The sequence below is a fragment of the Dipteris shenzhenensis genome, chromosome 33 (genome assembly GCF_047967505.1).
Source record: "Dipteris shenzhenensis isolate YYH24624 ecotype China chromosome 33, Dip_SZ_1.0, whole genome shotgun sequence".
NCBI classification, from domain to species: domain Eukaryota; kingdom Viridiplantae; phylum Streptophyta; class Polypodiopsida; order Gleicheniales; family Dipteridaceae; genus Dipteris; species Dipteris shenzhenensis.
The window spans coordinates 6,912,245-6,930,906 of NC_141628.1; the positions used below are offsets into that span (position 1 = coordinate 6,912,245).

The following is an 18,662-nucleotide window of genomic DNA, read 5'->3' on the forward strand; positions in this document are numbered from 1 at the left end:
GGTGTACGCAATCCTGAGAATCTTTCCCTCATCAACCCAATCCAACCAAAGCACATCAAAGTCAACATCAATGTTCTACAAGAAATTCAACGATTGAGAAGTCAACGAAAATGGGTTTCACAACAAAGAAAGTTCTCTCACTACACACACACACACGACATTGCAATCTCTTAAACAAAAAATTTTATGAAAAACAAAAGGAAGACATACTTAGCAAGCAAAGCAACACTTATGTCGTCATCAGTGCCCAAGCATAAGCAGCTATACTCAGTTTCTAAAGACCTGCGAGTCTCTTGGGCAAACCCAAGGCTTACTAAAATACGTCAAATAAACAAAAGAGAATGAAAACAAGAAATAAAGAAGAAACGAAGCACGTGACTAAGCAAAAATAAACAAGCGAGTCAAGAAACAAAATCTTCCAAAAAACTCTCTCTCTCTCTCTCTCTCTCTCTCTCTCTCTTATTTAAAACATAAAAAGCTAAATGGCCCTTTACACTTATGTATCATTTCTACAAAGAGGCAAAAATACATTTCTAACTTAGAAAGCACAAGCATACTCAAACAAACTCTCTTTTGAAACTAAAAGAAAAACGGGCTATTCAGCTCCCCGCTTTTCTTTTGAAACAAAGCCGAATACCATAAATCTTAAAAGTGTAGACCCCACTTCTGTTTACGAGTATGGTTCACCTGCTCCATCCCTGATTATAGGGGGTGTCTAAACATAAGTACAAAAACTGTGTCTTATCCACCCATTGTGACTACATTAGCTAGCTGGGTACTATGGGAAGGCCCCAATTATACAAAAAGACTCCCAAGAATGGACCGAAAATTCTTGGCTATCACAACTATTCAGCACACAAATGGGACCACTTTGCCTTTAAAGCAAGAAGGAAATCATCCAGCATAAATATTGCTGGACAGGAATCTTAAAGAGTACTTCAAACTCCATAACCAAAAACGGCACGAATCTTCCGAAAAATGTGCTCTCTCCAGCCTCTCTCTGTATTTTCAACAACAGTAGCATTCCCAAATCTGCATTGGCCAAGAAAGCATGATTAATAATCAAGCTAAGAACAAACATGTAACAGTTTGTAACTAAACTAGAAACACACAAACATTTCTTAAGAACCTGTCCTCTTCAGGAACGTCTGTCTGGGTCAACTTCACAACAGTAACACCGATTTCCGGTTCTTCAAAGGTCAGGCAAACCTGCAAAAACAGATTGACACTTTGGTATAAAAGAGCTAATTGGTTGTCCATGTATGCCTGCGCCCAAGGGCTAATTAAGCTAGCAATGTTTGAAACCCATTTCTAGTCTCACTAGATTTTGACCACAAAGGCACCCATCCACACAGATATTTGGAGCTTCCATATTAGCAATGCTTGCAACCCATTTCAAGTCTCACTATGTTTTGATCACAAAGGCACTCATCCACACATATATTTGGAGCTACTAAATACTACACACAACCATACCTTCTTCAAGAGCACCCACCAGTGGCACGGGCATGCAACACTGTCCTACCACACACACTCCCATAGAAATATGCAGGCTTAACATATGGATACACTATCCACATGTTTCAGAGAATGGCTAGGGCTCAGGCGCAGGTGTTCGCCAATAAACCAGCCAAATGTTGTTCAGATTGGCCAGGCAGTTAGCACAGCCTTCTATTAATAAGGGCAAGCAGCTCATGCTTCCTCATGAAGATAAGCATGAGCAAGATGATGCCAGATACAAAACTTATGGGTCACTTTTCACAAATTACCACAGGAGGTGTTGAAGTTTAAAGTAGGGGATTTTGTGCAATTGCAGCACACAAGAACATGCATGCCTCCTTGAAGGGTAAGACCAACACAAAGCTAGCCCACAAGTATGATGACCCTTACAAGTTTATCCAAAGGTGGGGAAGTAGCACATCAGTTGGTCCTACCGCACATTTCAAAAATTTATGACAGTTTCAAGTTCCATTACTGAAACCGCACATCGGTCAAAACATGCAAGTCTTTTCTAAGCTGCCACTTATGAAAGAGTCTCCATATCCATGAGCTGATCATGGGCTTCAAAAATAGGATCCCTTTTTAAAATAATAATAACAATAACAGGCCTAGATATATTATAAGGGGTGGTCAGCCCCAAAAGGAGGACCAAACCCAAAATTTGGCTCATAACAAGTGGGGCACACTGCCCGTAGCCTACACTGCAAAGCCGTCGAGTCAGGTCTAGGGAAGTAAGAAACTAATGTTGAGAAGACATGAACTCGTTAGGGTCTCTTTACCCTGACAACCATGCTAAAGTCCTGAAGTACGGACTTTAATCCGTGCACTATCTTCCTTGACTCTGTAACCATAAGCAGGGCCACCTTCAAACACTAACTGATTCTGCACTCCCCAGATCGACATGAAAATAACTGCCCTCAAGAAGGGCCAGCGATCAGCCAAGGTCGAAGTGAAACCTTGGGGGTCATCTACAAAAATCCCACTCCAGATTGCCTTTACAGAGAATCTAGACATCACCCCTGTGGATCATACAGCCCACTTCAAGCAGCCTCAATCCAATTTGGCTGTCTGGCACAGATGAGCATCCTTTAAGGCACACGCACAAAGAGGACAATCAGATTAACCTGGAATTATTTTGCCAGCCGACTACACGCAGAAAGCCAATTATGTAGCACCTTCCATAGCATAAACCTCGATTTTACTACATTGCACTCTTTCCGAAGACCCCGCAATCTCCCTTTCCACTAAGCTATTCCCCTCCATAGATTCCATTTGGCATTTTAAGAGCTCCCTGCAACCAGAGATCTATAGACACACAGAGCTGCGATTTTCCTTAACACAATTTTACCTCCAACTGTCCACGATTTACCTTCCAATCAGAGGAGCTAATGCAAATTGTCCACGAAGGATCTCTACTGATTTCCAATCAGCCCTGCTACTGTCCCACAGTTGTTCCCACCTCGCCACCCCCTTCTTCTGGAGACTTCTTGCCTTCAGGATATCAACTCTTGCCCAGGGGATACTATCCTTCAAAACTGTCAGCTCCACGATATAGAGACTCTTCTTCAGCTTGCAAACTAAATGATCTTTGCCCTTTTCTTCAAAGCCTTCCAGCTGCAGTGGGGCCATTGACTTCTAACACCCCCTCTCAATGACGCAATTGTGGGCCGATCATCATATATCGAATGAGGTGCTCCAGTTGATCTCTTGGGAGTTGTCAATGGTTGGACAGTACATCAGCTCCACGACCCCGTCAATGATGAGCTCCATACGAAGTGTTATTAGACCTCTATGTGAAACCAAACTTCTGGGAAACCAAAGGGCAGTGAACAATTATTAACCAGAAAATACCATTATTACAGTCACTTACAGAAAAACACAGCAACAATAAATGGGAGCTAGATTGCTCCTGCTCAGAAACCAGACACCCGATTGGCCCCAAACCTTGGCACCCCCTTTGGTCTTTCTTTTCTTCCTTTATTCAGTATGCAAAAATTACAGCAAGGACAACTCCCTTGCACTTGTGACAAACTAGCCAACTGAAACCAAAAACTGGCAGGCACTTGACATCTTGCTACTACTATGGCAATTCTTGGCAAAAAGCATCCAATCTCCAGGGCACAATTCCTGGTAGATAACATTCCAATTTCCAGGGCACTATTCCTGGTAAACTGGCATCCAACTGGCAGGTATGAACAACCTGCAACACTAGCCGATTCCTAGCATACAAAGGCATCCAAAACCCAGTACAGAAACTCTGGCAAGCTGCTCTGGAAATTCACAAGAACTTTCAAGGCAATCACCTTCTTTGGGCTGTCCCAGCATCAATTCCCAGACACACAAGGCCTGTATACAGCCCGGAGCTGTTGCGAGCAGCCCAACTCAGCCACACAGCTCTCACAAGCTGTCACTAATGCCAAATCCCTTACTGTCCACCTGGAAAGTCCTGGCAGAATTAAAGTCCAAGTTTCTCTGTCCTTTCCCAAGTTGGCCCAGCATCAACCCAAAAGCATCTCAGCAGGCACACAAGCTAGAGTTTACCCAGACGAATTCGTACAGCCAAGAGCTAATACTAGCAGCCCACCTTGGTCACACAGCTTCCCCTGCAACTATCCCTGGGGCTCCCTCAAGCCTGTGCACAACCGGCCAGCAAACCATAGACACAAAATGACCTTTTCTGAAACCCACTGGCACACAGGAGCAAAATCAGCCCACAGACAACCCTGGAATCAAGTCGCTGAGCCTCCAACAAGCTAGGTGAAATCCTTCTAGCAGTTTTCTGGTAACCACAGATGATGGCCAATCTTCCTGGCTGCACCAATAGCCATGCATCAGCAAACGAAGATTTGGCTGCACCCAGCAACCCTGCAACTGATCCTGGCTGCACCAGGCAGCCCTACGTCTGATTGCGAATCACCTTAGTCTGAAAACGAATTGCCCAAGCACGTCCCTGACTGAAAGACGAAATTCCATGTTGCTAATTACGAAAATTGCTCTAGTAGCTTTTGGAAGCTCTTGGCACTGAAAATTTTTCTTCTGGAGGGACCTTGGCACAAAAATGAATTCTTCTGGAGGCTCCCTGGCACAAAAGAGAATTCTTTTGGAGGCTCCTAGCACAAAAAGGAATTCTTCTAGAGGCTCCTTGGCACAAAAATGAGTTCTTCTCGAGGCTCCTCGCACAAAAACGAATTTTTTTTGGAGCTTCTAGCAGCCTCTAGCTGCTCCCAAACAGCACGCAGACTGGTTTGGTAGTCAAAAATCAGCAAGGCGATCTGTTAGAACAGGCCTGGGACCCTTTCCCAACTTGTGACTTGCCTCTCTCTGTCTTTCTCTCAAGCAAATTTTGACTTTTCTTCTTGCTTCCCAAGCCATCTTGCTAAACGTGGCCCCTTGAGCAATTTTTAGCAATGGGACTTTTACCCCTCTCTTGCCATTCAATTCTTTGCCTTGGCCCATGGAATTAATGCACGGAGTTGGCCCTTTTTAAATTAAAAACAATTAAAGGCCTAGGATATTCACCCGTAAATTCCTAAGGTCCAGAAATTCACGTCCTGGTGACACTGTTCTTTGTCCGTGCATGGAACGGAACTGGGAAGGAGATAGTTGTACGCTGAATTGAATGTAAAATTCATTTCACATCAAGATACTTGAGGGCTCTCTCTCTCTCTCTCTCTCTCTCTCTCAGTGCTCTCTCTCTCTCTATTAAGAGACCGCCAGAGATGAGGCATCACCCTTGACGTAGCCCATCGGGTACAGGGATTGAGGAGACCACACCCTCCGCCGCCTCGAGAGACAGCTGAACAGACACAGATGCGAGAGCTCCTCACATCCCATCTAAGAGCCACCAGGGTACCTAGACATTTGGAGCCTGGGCATGTACTAGGAGTGTTAGCTTTGGCACCTGATACTAGTTTGCTATTTTGCTACTCTTCTATTTTGCTCACTAGTTTAGCACTTTAGCTTTAGCTTTCAGCAAAGGCCTTAGTGAGCCCTTTGCTTCAGCCCATAGCGGCTAGTATGAGTTACTTTTGGTTTTGTACTTTGTCTCATAGACACGCGAGGTCTCCTGCAGACTTTAATACATCTGTGTGTGTGTGTGTAGGGGGGGGGGGGGGGGGGGGGGGGGGGCTGCTTTTTGCACTCCTTGGGAGCTGCCATGTGCCCTCCCTAAAGCAAATGTACTAGAGGGTTTCTTGCTGTCCCATAGAGTTTTTGGTCTCCAGTGGACGTTAATAGACTTTCTTTCTTGCTTTCTTCTCTCTCTCTCTCTCTCTCTCTCTATGTGCACACATAACATAAAACATTCTCTAGTTGACCAAGGTCAACCCTCTTGACCATAATTATGAGGCTTTGATCAAAGGTCAAGGCGCGTTAATTAAAGCCAAAACTCTCCGAACAGAGTCGGGAATATCTTATTTGATCGATGTCAACCCTCCTTGGCTAAAGCCAAGCTTTGCTGGCTGAAGTCAACACTCTCTGACCGAAGTCAACTCTAAATTGCTCTAGTTAACCGTAGTCAACCCTCTTCGTCTAAGCCAAGTCTCTCTAACCAAGGTTAGTCTTACTTAATCAGAGTTATGTATCTTTGACCAATGGAATATAACTCTTTGAACACAATTACCTTCTCCAATAGCAGGAATATAATTCTTTGAACACAATTACCTTCTCCAGTTGCTACTGGATCTTCTATTATTGGCTCTGGAGGCTCCGGCCATTGATTTCTTTAGAAGACTCACATGAAAGGTATTGTGAATCCTCCAATGGTCTGGCAGTTATGGAACCTCATTAATCTCATATGAAACCCTAAAAGGACCATAATATCTGAGAAATAACTTTGCATACACTTTATCTTTGTCTTTAAGCTTGCGGATCCTGGCTTTTTCAAATTTCAAAAGTACCAAATCCCCTCACTCGAGATCTAACCGTCTCATGTACTTGTCTGCAACTTTCTTATGCTTTTCTTGAGACCTTTCTATAGCTGTCCGAACCTAGCTAAAAGCTGTATGGAGGTCTATAACATACTGATCGGCTACATGTATCTCATCTTTGGTTCTCAGGACAGGTGGCAGAATCACCTTTCCATAAATGACATGTCATCTCAAATGGGGCTTTTCCTCTGGAGCTATGAGCAGTATTATTATATGCAAACTGAAGGGGAAAGGGAAGAGGGAGAAGAACAACAGGGAGAGAGTAAGAGAGAGGAGTGACACTAAAGATGCGGGTGTGAAGTGATGAGCCACACCACAAACTCATAGGTTTTATTAGGATTAGGTTGTTCACCCTATGACTGTCTTAAGACAGTCATAGGTGTCATATCTTTAATAAAGGGGTGGCAATGTGCCTTTACCCCAACAACCTCCCACCTAAAGGCCAATGTGCCTAAAGGAAAAAAAGAATAAAAATTACAGCAATATACAGTTACTGTATACAAGACCATAAAATAAGAATGGTCTCATCCTGATCCCATGATGTGGCGGCAATGTGCAAACCGCTCTGTTAGCAAGCTCTTAGTGAGCAAATCTGCAGGATTATCATTAGTATGTACCTTCACAAGCTCAAGTCGCTTGTCTTCCAGTACCTCCCTGATGAAATGGTATTTCACATCAATGTGCTTTGTCTTTTGATGAAAGACCGGATTCTTTGCCAACATGATAGCACTCTGACTATCACAATGCAAAACTGGCATATCTCCTATAATGCCGAAATCTCCCACCAGCCGAGTAAGCCATATTGCTTCCTTGCAAGCCTCAGTGGCTGCAACATATTCAGCTTCAGTAGTTGATAGTGCAACGCATTTCTGCAACCGAGACACCCATGAGATAGCACCTCCTGCAAATGTAAAAATATAACCGGTAGTAGACTTCCGGTTATCTGCATTCCCTGCATAGTCTGAATCTGTAAAACCATGCACCAATGCATCCTGCCTACCATAGCATATGCACAAATCTTTGGTACCCTTGAGATACCTCAAGACACCTTTCACTGCTTCCCAGTGCCGCTTGCCTGGATTTGCCATATACCTGCTGATGACTCCCACCGCAAAAGCAATATCCGGACGAGTGGCAACCATGGCATACATCAAAGAACCAACTGCAGATGCATACGGAACCTTGGCCATTTCAGCCTTATCATCATCTGATCTGGGGCTGTCCTTACTGCTGAGTTTTAAATGTGGAGGTAACGGGGTACTAATAGACTTCCCCCCCTCCATTTTAAACCTCTGCAGTACTTTGTCAATGTACTCCTTCTGTGACAGAAACAAAAGTCCCTTGGACCTGTCACGAGTAATCCGCATGCCAAGAATATGGTTTGCATCACCCAAGTCTTTCATGTCAAAAGACTTATGCAGTTGTTTCTTCAAAGCACTAATCTCATGCTGAGATTTACTGGCAATTAACATGTCATCCACATAGAGAATGAGTAGCATCAAACTGCCATCCTTTGCCCGTTTGGTGTACAAGCAGTGATCGGTCTCACACCTATGATACCCTTGGGACTGCATGAAGGCATCAAACTTCTTGTACCATTGTCTTGGTGCCTGCTTGAGTCCATACAAGCTCCTTTTGAGCTTACACACAAGCTGCTCTTTCCCTTTAACAGCATATCCCTCTGGCTGACTCATATAGATCTCATCATGGAGATCTCCATGAAGAAAAGCAGTCTTCACATCCATCTGACATAAATCCATGTCCTCATGAGCAACAAGAGCTAACACTGCTCTCAAAGTAGTCATCTTGACTACAGGGGAAAAGATCTCATCAAAGTCAATGCCCTTCTCCTGCTTAAATCCCTTGGCAACCAATCTGGCCTTATACCTCGGTAAAGCATTTAAATCCACTTTGACTTTGTAAACCCACTTGCATGGCAAAACCTTTCTGCCTGCAGGTAGCTGCACCAAGTCCCATGTATCATTTTGAAGTAGGGAGTCCATTTCTGACTGCATGGCTTTCTCCCACTTCCTTTTCTCTGTTCTTCCCATAGCTTCCTTGAAGCTGGAAGGCTCACCACAATCTGTCAGCATAATAAAATCAGCCACATTATTGGCTCCTGGGACAAACTTGTCAGGAGGCCGTTGTACACGGGTGCTCCTCCTAACAAAATGTTCCGGATTAGGCTGCTGTCCAGCCTGTTCGTCATGCATGACGGGTGGCTATACCACCATATTTGGCTGTTCTACAGCCCCATTTGCTGGCATATCCTGTGGTGCATCATTGGCAAAATTATCTGGCTGATTTTCAGCCTGTATACCCTCTTGAACAGGGTTATCTGCAGCAGCCTGCTGCTGCATATTAATGGGCATTCTTTGCTGTCCGACATCATCATAAATAACCCTCCTGTATTCCACAGGTTGCACGGGTTCTTTGTGTACACTATCCTCTTTAAAGATGACATCATTGCTGCGTATAATCTTCCGTTTGATGGGATCCCATAACCTGTACCCCATTTCACCTTCGTCACCATAACCCATAAAGATGCATCTGAAAGACTTTGGCTCCAGTTTGGTGCGCAGTTCTTTGCGTACATGAGCAAAGCACTCGCAGCCAAACACACGTAAGTGCTTATATGAGGGTGGCTTGCCAGACCACACCTCCTCTGGCACTTTCAACTCCAAAGCCTTGTTTGGCGACCTGTTAATAATGTGAACTGCTGTTTGCACGGCTTCTGCTCAAAAGCCATGGGGCAATGCAGCATAAGACAACATACATCGAACTTTCTCCTGAATAGTTCGATTCATCCGCTCACTTACACCATTTTGAGATGCATTATGAGGGGCTGTGAGTTCCTGTATAATGCCCTTAGCTTCGCAAAACTGCACAAAAGCATGTGACACATACTCACCCCCATTATCGGATCTGAGCCATTTCAGCCTACGACCTGTCCGATTTTCAACCTGAGCGACAAACTTCTTGAAAGCATCTAAGGCATCGCTTTTATGCTTCAAGAAATAGACCCACACTTTGCGTGTGGCATCATCAATAAAAGTAATGAAATACTTTGCACCCCCTAGTGATAACTCTGGCATTTCACACAAATCAGTGTGCACTAGATCAAGCGGTGCTCTATTTTGGGGAGTTCTCCTCTTATGAGGAGTCATAGAATGCTTGCCAAATATGCAATGATCACAAGTAGGCAAATCTGAAAATGAAAGAGACGGCAGATAACCCAAACGTGACAGTTCTTGCATTCCTTTAACGGACATATGTCCCAAACGGCTATGCCACAATGAAATCTTTGGCAGCTCGGTTATGGCAACAACATGATTACCTACGCTGGAAACATAAAGAGGGTACAAGGTATCACTCTTAAAACCCTCAGCCACTACAACCTGGCCATCAGTAATCACCCATTTGGAATCCCCAAATGTGGTGTGGTAACCACTGTCATCCAATAAGCCAGTGCTAATCAGATTTTTCTTGATTTGCGGCACATGGCGAACACCATCAAGCATAAATGTGCGTCCATCAGGGAATGCTATCTGTATACTGCCAATCCCTGCAATCTGACATGCATAGTTGTTCCCAAGGTGAACAACTCCATGAGTACCTGTGTAGGAAGTAAACCACTCCCTATGAGGAGTAACATGAAAAGAAGCACCTGAATCCAAGAGCCAAGTGTGCATGTCATGGCCATCAATAACCAAAGTATGTGCAATTACAGCAGAAGAGCATAAAACATCATGTCTGTCACTGTCACTGTCCTCTGCTGCAACATTCACTGCATCCAAGTCATCTACCTTGGCCTTGCCTTTGCCTTTGCTTCCACTGCCTGCATCCTTTGCTTCAGCCTTCTTGGCTTTCTGATCCCGTATAAACTTGAAGCACTTAGACTTCACATGTCCCTTCTTGCCACAATAAAAGGATTCAATATCCTTTTTACCACGGGACTGACTGCGGGATTTGGACTTACTAGCAGATCTCCCCTTCTGCTGAGTCCTGCCTCTTTCCTGTACCTGCAAAGCATTTGAAGACTTGCTGCCTGCATTATTTTTCCTGCTCATCTCCTCCATGAGGAGAGAGCTCTCTACATCAGCATATATAAGAGTGACATTTGAATTAGACAAGGTGGTCTTGAAAGTGTCCCAACTCTCAGGAAAGGTACACAACAAGAAAGTAGCCTTGAACTCCTCATCAAGGTTCAACCCCTGTGCAATCAGCTGTGTAAAGATGGCATTGAACTCACTCAAGTGTGAGGTCATAGCTGTACCTTCCTTCATGCGAAGATCAACCAGCTTCTTCAACCAATACACCTTACTGGCTGAACTCTTTTGGGCATACAACTCTGCTAGCCTCTGCCATACACCATAAGAGGTCTTTTCAGCCTGAACATTGTACACAAGAGAATCACTGAGAGTAAGCATGATAGCAGCCCTCGCGGACAAATCTAGCTCCTCCCATTCATCATCTGACATCCCAGATGGCTTGACACCCTTCACCCTTATGGGCTTAGAAATCTTCTTAAGCAGAAGTACATTCAAACACTGTTCTGCCCATAATGCATAATTGTGTGCCCCTTCCAATTTCTTTATGTTCAGAATTGATGATTCACTTCCCCCTGATGCCATATCAGATAAGGAAAGTACCTGACTCCCTGTAAGTTAAAAAAGGACTGAATAAAATTCTGATTTCTCAGAAAAAACCTGCTCTATCAAGAGCCAGGAGCACTCACAATAGTGCTGTTTTTTACTGTCAGAAAATCTGCAGCAAAACAGAAAATCCCCTCCAGTTATTGTACCTTCTGACACACTGTACCGTGCTCAAATATGCATAAAAAACAGTACTTTCAGAATGCTGCAGCTGCTCCACAAGTGCTTTAACAGTGCATCATCAGCTGACAAAGCACAAAACACTGCTGTCCTGATCACTTCTCCCACCTCAGATGAGGTATTGCACTGATTTAATATGCATAAACCACTTGGCATACACTGTTTTGTTCACTGAAAAAGAGGCTCCAGACACTTCAGCCTGTCACAAACCTGCAACGGAAAATGGGATAAATCCCAAGCAATCACCCTTCTGCCAAGGGGATAAAAGGCATCTGAAGATCTCTGACAGTAACCCAAGTGCTCTCAAGCAAAATCTGGGCAAAAGCCCCTTGATTTAACACCTGTACCAAGTGAAAAACACCTCAACACTGAGGTAGCAAAGAAAATACAGCGCTCTCCTGGCACTTTCACCTGACAATGCAATGCATAAACAGCCCTGTGTACACAATAACAACACAGATCCCAACGTACAAACACTGAAGAGAAAATCTTTTGAGCACTGTCAACGATGGACAGTTAGGGACTGAGTAAACTCGATGCGCCCTGGCCAAACGTGGCTCAACTGAGATTTTCCAAGGTGTCGTACACAAAATGTGACCTGTAGAAATGTCACTGAATACACTGCGGAAACAAGACCAATGTGGGCTCCCTGGCTCCACACTGCCTCAAGGCATACACTGCATAAGCTTCCAGGAAAAAGCCCTTTGAAAATGTCACCCAAAAGCTGAGATTTGCACTCAGCAAAAGCATAAAAATCCTCTGCAAAATCAAGGCATTACCTTCCCGAAACAAGATAACTGTGCAACCACCACACACTGTGGTACTAGTCACCTCAAGCACGAGGGACAAGAGTGTACTTGCTGTACCTCAAAAAAAAAAACACAGTTTGAAGGACTGAACAGCCGGGAATGCTCTCTCTTTGCCTTCTTTCCCCAAAGAAAAATGCTGTACTTGCTGTACCTGTGTACTGGCAGCACTGTACCTGCTGTACCTGTGTACTTGTGCAGGGTACGAAATCCCACAACAGAGAGAGAAAGAAAAAAAAAATTTCCGAAATGCTCTTCCCTGATGCAGCTCCCTGTCGAAGAAGTTCCTGACGCTGCTCCCTGTACGTACGGTGGCGTCCGTACAGTACGGACGCCTGTACGGAGTCCGTACGGCGGTACGGACGGCCGTACACGCGCGCGCCGCCCTATACGAAACCCGGAGGCTGTAGCAGCTAGCAGCAGCTAGCTGCTGCTGTGCAGCTGCTGGCGCTGCTCGGCGCCGCCCTGCTGCAGCCCGCAATGCGCCCTGCGCTCCTGCCCGCGCTGTCCCGCTGGCCCGCGCTGCGCTGCCGCTGCAGCTGCCTGCGCTACGCCCTGGCTGCTGCCCTTGCTGTCCCGCTGGCCTGCGCTGCCTGCGCAATGCTGAGGGCACGAAGCCCGAGGGGAGGGGGAAGGGTAGAGAGAGGGGTAGGCAGGGGTAGGGAGGGAGTGAGGCTGGCTCTGATACCAGTTGAAGGGGAAAGGGAAGAGGGAGAAGAACAACAGGGAGAGAGTGAGAGAGAGGAGTGACACTAAAGATGCGGGTGTGAAGTGATGAGCCACACCACAAACTCATAGGTTTTATTAGGATTAGGTTGTTCACCCTATGACTGTCTTAAGACAGTCATAGGTGTCATATCTTTAATAAAGGGGTGGCAATGTGCCTTTACCCCAACACAAACTCCACAAGTAAGGGCATTCCGTAACAAACAAGTGTATATCTTTACGCATAGCTGGCCAATAAAAATACCTCTCTTAAGCCTAGGTGCTAGCTGTAATTCCTCTATTCCCAGCATATGGAGATGAATGGCATTCCTCCAATCTTTTGCCTGAGACTGCTCTCAACGGAAGAGACCTGCTTTTACGTACATTTCCTAATTTACTACACTACTGCAGATCACGGGAGTAGCACCACAGATATTCCTCCCAGCCATATCCTTGCTAGAGCGTGAGAGCACACACAGAAATCAAAATCACGTAAAAGTTTTTTTCTCTTTTTCTTACTCACTCCAACAAGCCCCATCTCCCTAGATGGATCTAGATGCCACATGTCATCATCCTAGGGCCTTTCCTAATGCATCTTTTCACCCCTCTCTTGGGATGCTTTAATTTCCTTTGCCCCTGGGCACATTGCTTGCATTAGACCCTTAGCCTTAGATCCACCTAGTCTGGTGCTATCAGCCCTTACCTAGGACCTTGACATTCATTCCCTCCCGACCATTTACATGAAGCGCAAACAAATATATTACAAACGTAGATCCTTAAGGGAAATGTCGACTGATTCTTCCGAGGTCATGCTACCTCGGCTAGAGCGTAACATTCCTTCCCTCTTCAGACATTAGCGTCCTCGATGATAAAGTCTGGGAACACTCTCCGCAACTGATATACGGATTCCCAGGTAGCTTCTGATAGAGGCTGACCATGCCATGCAACCAACACCCTAGGTATCTTTCGATTTCGCACTTGCATTGTTCCTCGGTCCAGGATTCTTGTTGGTTTGCGCCTTGCATTATCCTCTATCTCCTGAAACAAAACCACACCTTCGATTAGTGAGTCACCAGTATGCAAAAATTTCTTTAAACGAGAAACATGAAACACTGGGTGCACCTTGCAATCCTGTGGCAATTCTAATGTATAGGCTACCTTGCCTATTCTCTTTAGAATTAACCAGGGCCCACAGTATCGAGGTGATAACTTAGCACACTCTCCTGAAGTTAACGACTTCGAGTGCGAAAAAACTCTGAGAAAAACTTTTTCTCCTTCCTTAAATTCTCTTATAGACCGGTTTTCATCCGCATACGCCTTGGCTCTATCCATAGCCTGGCGGATATTAGCTCTCGCAAGTGCTAGCATCTCCCGCATTTGAACCACAAAGTTCGCGGCACTAGGCACTTTCTGAGTTACTCCAACTGTAGTTGGATTTGCTGGTCTATAACCATAATTTAATTCAAACGGACTAAACTCCGTAGAGGAATGTTTTCTATCATTGTAGGCAAACTCTAACAATGGCAACCACTTGTCCCACGTATGTTGCCTCAATGACACATATGCCCTCAGCGTATCCTCTAAAATCTGATTGACTCTCTCTGTCTGACCATCCGTTTCAAGATGATCCCCACTACTCATTCCCAACTCAGTCCTTAGTGTCTCAAATACCGCTGTCCAAAAATGACCGGTAAATCTGACATCTCTATCCGACACTATGGATCTAGGCAATCCATGCAAACGAAATATATGTCTAATAAACAAATCCGCCACTTCGGGGCACTAACAGACTCTCTAGTTGGAATGAAGTGAGCCCTCTTGGTTAGACGATCAACCACAACAAGGATAGAATCATACCCTCCTTGTGTTGTAGGCAGACCCATAATAAAGTCCATGGAAATGCTCTCCCACTTACCTAGTGGTATTTCCAAGGGCTGTAAAAGTCCGGGTGGCTTCACCCGCTCAGCCTTCCTTACCTAACACGAAAAACACCATGTCACATATTCATGAATATGCTTTTTCATCTTTGGCCAAAAGAAATCTCGTTTCACGAGATCATGTCTGCTCGACGCCTGGATGTCCCGCACATGGGCTATCATGGCACTGTCGAATGACTCTCTGCCTGAGATCATTCTGACTAGGTACTACTACCTTGCCATTTCTTTTCAGCATACCATCCCTTATGGTATATCTTGCATATGTCTGGCCTTTTCTGGATGCCAGGTCATCCTTTTCTTCCCCGGGTCTAAACACATGAGCTTTAGGCCATAAGCTCTGGACAAACTTGTCCACCTTTTGAGTTTCTCTAATCTCGGTCATTACAACACTCTCTAATACCGTAAAACTCATATTGTGCATAATGCGAGACAACGCATCAACAACTTTATTATCATTCTCTCTTCGGTACCGAATCGTCAAATTAAACTCCTGATGAGCTCTGCCCACCTAGCTTGGCAGCCCCTCAAGTCAGGCTCTTTACAAAAATGTTTCAGAGTATCATGATCCACATCCACATAAAACTCTGAACCATACAAATAATGCCTCCATGTTTTCAAAGCATGGATAACAGCATACAACTCTAATTCATGAGTTGGCCAATTCCTTTAAGAGGGAGAAAGCTTCTTGCTTTCAAAGGCTACTGGCCTTCCCTCTTGAAGGAGAACTGCTCCTACCGCAATGCCACTTGCATCGGTTTCCAGGAACAACGGTTTCTGGGAATCAACTATTTTTAACACCAGTCTTGTGACCACAGCTTGTTTTATGGTGTTAAAACTTTCTTGTTGATTCTGTCCCCATATAAAAGGTACTTTATCTGAGGTCAGATCAGTCAATGGCAATACTATTTCGGAATATCCTTTGATATGCCTTCGATAAAATTGGACAAATCCCAAGAATGATCGCAAAAAGCGGTCAGACTCTGAGGGATTGGCCAAGTCAGTATCGCAGCCACTTTCTTTGGATCCATTTCTACCCCCCTCTGGAGTAATTATGAATCCTAAATATTCAAGCCTAACCGTACATAGTATAGTTTTCTTTTTATTTACATAGAGACTGGCTTTCCTCAAAGTACTAAACACTATTCTTAAGTGTTCATGATGCTCAGTAATACTTTTACTGAACACCAGAATATCGTCAATAAAATGTACTACAAACTTTCCGATATACGAACGTAGTAAATCGTTCATAAGCATGATGAATGTAGCTAGAGCATTGGTAAGTCCGAAGGGCATTACCAAAAACTCATAATGACCAAACCTAATTCTGAAAGCGGTTTTATGCACATCCTCGGCTCTAATCCGGATCTGATGGTAGCCACACTTAAGATCTATCTTGCTGAAAATCACGGCTCCATGTAATGCATCTAGCAAATCATCAATCTGAGCCATCGGATACCTGTGCTTAACAGTGATATTATTCAATGCTATGTAATCTATACAGAGGCGAAACGTATCATTCTTTTTCTTCTTTAATATCACTGGCGAAGCAAAGGGTGAGAAACTTGGTTGAATCTGCCCCAACTTGAGGTATTCTTCCAGTTGTCTACCCACCTCCACCTCTTCAGTAAAACTCATTCTATAGGGAGGTCTATTTACAAGTTCTGCCCCCGGGATCGGTTCAATTTTATGCTCAACATTCCGCTCTGGAGGTAGCCCATAAGGTAACTCATCCCTAAAACATTCAGAGAACTCCTCTGCTATAAGGTTAGCCAGCTTGGCCATCTCACCACTTTGCGCAACATCAGTGCTAGCCGAAGAATCATCAACCGGATCTACCGATGCTGTACAAAGAAATAAAAACTCTTCTTGAGCTTTTTGGATTTCCATCATGGAAACCAACGGTCCCTGAGGTACATCTTTCTCACCTCGTAAGACATACAGTACATCATTCATCTTGAATTGATATACGTGCTTTTTCCAATCAATGGCTGGATTCTTCCTAGAATGCCACGCCATACCCAGGGCTATATCTGCATGAGCAAGCTTAGTCATTTCAAAATCAAGCTTCTCAGCATATTCCTGAATACGAAGCTCCAACTGGGTAACCCTTTGGTCCCATACTTCAGTTGAACTTCCATCTGCCATCCTGACTGTATACGCATAGTCAGATGGGCTGTCTTTAACTTCAGCCTCTTCACGAGCTTGGAGTTAATTACATTGTGAGTTGACGCCGAGTCAAACAACACAATGACATCATGATTGGCTACTTGCCCTTTCATCTTAATTAACTCCGTATCATTAAAGGCTGTATACCCTATTGCTGCGGACTTAGATAGGATGTTATCAGGTACACTCGTTACTAGCTTAGCAACGGACACACATAATAAACAAGGTACTGACCTCTGAGAAGATCCCGCTAGCTGAATCTGCATCTGTTCCACTCTAGGACTTCCCTCCATCTCCACGTCGCATTCTGAGACTACCATCTCAGCCATCCGACGATCCTTATTTCATGGACAATCCTTCCACTGATGAGGCTGAAGACAACCAAAACACAAGCCTTCTCTCCTCGCTTTTTCTCTTTGCTCTGGGTTTAAGGGAGACTTAGACCAAGCCCGGGCTGCCATTGGTGTTACTTTCCTCTTCACTCCAATGGTGGTACTAGATTTAGGAGTTTCAGCGGGTCTCGCCTGCTTGGCTTGACCACTCGGCTGAGAACCACTCCCTTTACTAATTCACTTCTTCTTAAATCCAGATTTCTTCTGGTACCCATACTGGGTTCCGACCTGTGCAAACCCACTTGGCCTGCTGCCCTTGGCATCTTCATAGTTCAGGGCTATGGCTATTGCACATCCAACGTGTTTGCATACTTAGCCCGAACTTCCATTTTAATCCGATCATTCAATCCAAATATGAAATCTTTCACTTAGATTGATTGAGGTAGGGGTTCATCAACCTTCATTACGCTCTCTCGAAACTTATCAGTGTATTCTGCCACTGACAAATTTCTCTTACGAAGGTTTCTATACTGATCCCAAGCTCGGGATGCTTCGTCACGAGGTAAGAAGTGTTTCCTAAATTCCCTTTTAAACCCCTCCCAGGTAGTGGATGCAATACCATCTTTCTGTTGTTTAATCCACCACCGATCCGCTGCCTCACTAAACATGTGGGTGGCCTCGCGGATCTTCTTGATATCATTTCTGATTTCACAAATGGCGAACGCCTCGTCCCATTTGTGTAACCAGGTCTCAATGACATCAGAACTACAGTCATTCATCCGACCAGAATACTTTTCCAGCCTATAATTGGCAATATTAGGTACTTTAGCCTTTCTAGGCTCAACCGTATGAACACTAGACTCTGGTTCCATTCGAGCCTTTCCTTTCTCATCTCGAGAAGGTCTGGCAGACATACTGTGTATCACTCTTCTAAGTTCAGACTGCCCTGCATTTGCCTGTAACTGTTGCGCTAATAACTGCTGCAAGGCATCCCCAAGTAATGCGATCCTGCCAGATAAGGTGTGAGCTACTGGGCGCGACACCTGCTAGGTCGGCCGGACTCCTGACTCTACAGGGTCCATCCTGGAAGCTCCTTCTTCTGCTTCCATTCAGGTCAATGGGTGTTTTGCTTTTTTTTTTTTTTTAAAACACCGCTAGAACACTGTATTTACAAACTAACAAATTTCAGTGTACTGGCACTCTGACACAATTCCCTATTCTAGGGAATACCTGCAATCCCACATGCACACTAACTAGGCATTTGACACAGGCATAACCCAAATACCACTTTTCCCTATACTAGAGAAATTCCTGCAAATCAACTCTGACTGAAGCACATAGGCATATACACAAGCATAGTCTCAAAGACTGTCCCTTTTGCTGTACAGGAATAAATCAACTGTAAACTCTGCTGTATAGAAACAAATCGATTGCAAACTAAGATGTTGTATAG

The 18,662-nt window shown here is 44.5% G+C and overlaps 1 protein-coding gene across 1 annotated transcript in view; it reads right to left on the bottom strand.

Moving 5' to 3' along the window:
* Nucleotides 1-589: 589 nt before the first annotated feature.
* LOC147879602 (uncharacterized) overlaps nt 590-18,662 on the bottom strand; it is a 48,821-nt gene continuing 30,748 nt past the window's right edge. Inside the window, exons 2-3 of the mRNA XM_087372038.1 lie at nt 1,130-1,209; nt 590-1,032 (exon numbers count right to left, since the gene is read on the bottom strand). Of these exons, the coding sequence (XP_087228164.1) occupies nt 939-1,032; nt 1,130-1,209 (174 nt within the window). The 3' untranslated portion in view covers nt 590-938. The remainder of the gene's footprint in view (nt 1,033-1,129; nt 1,210-18,662) is intronic.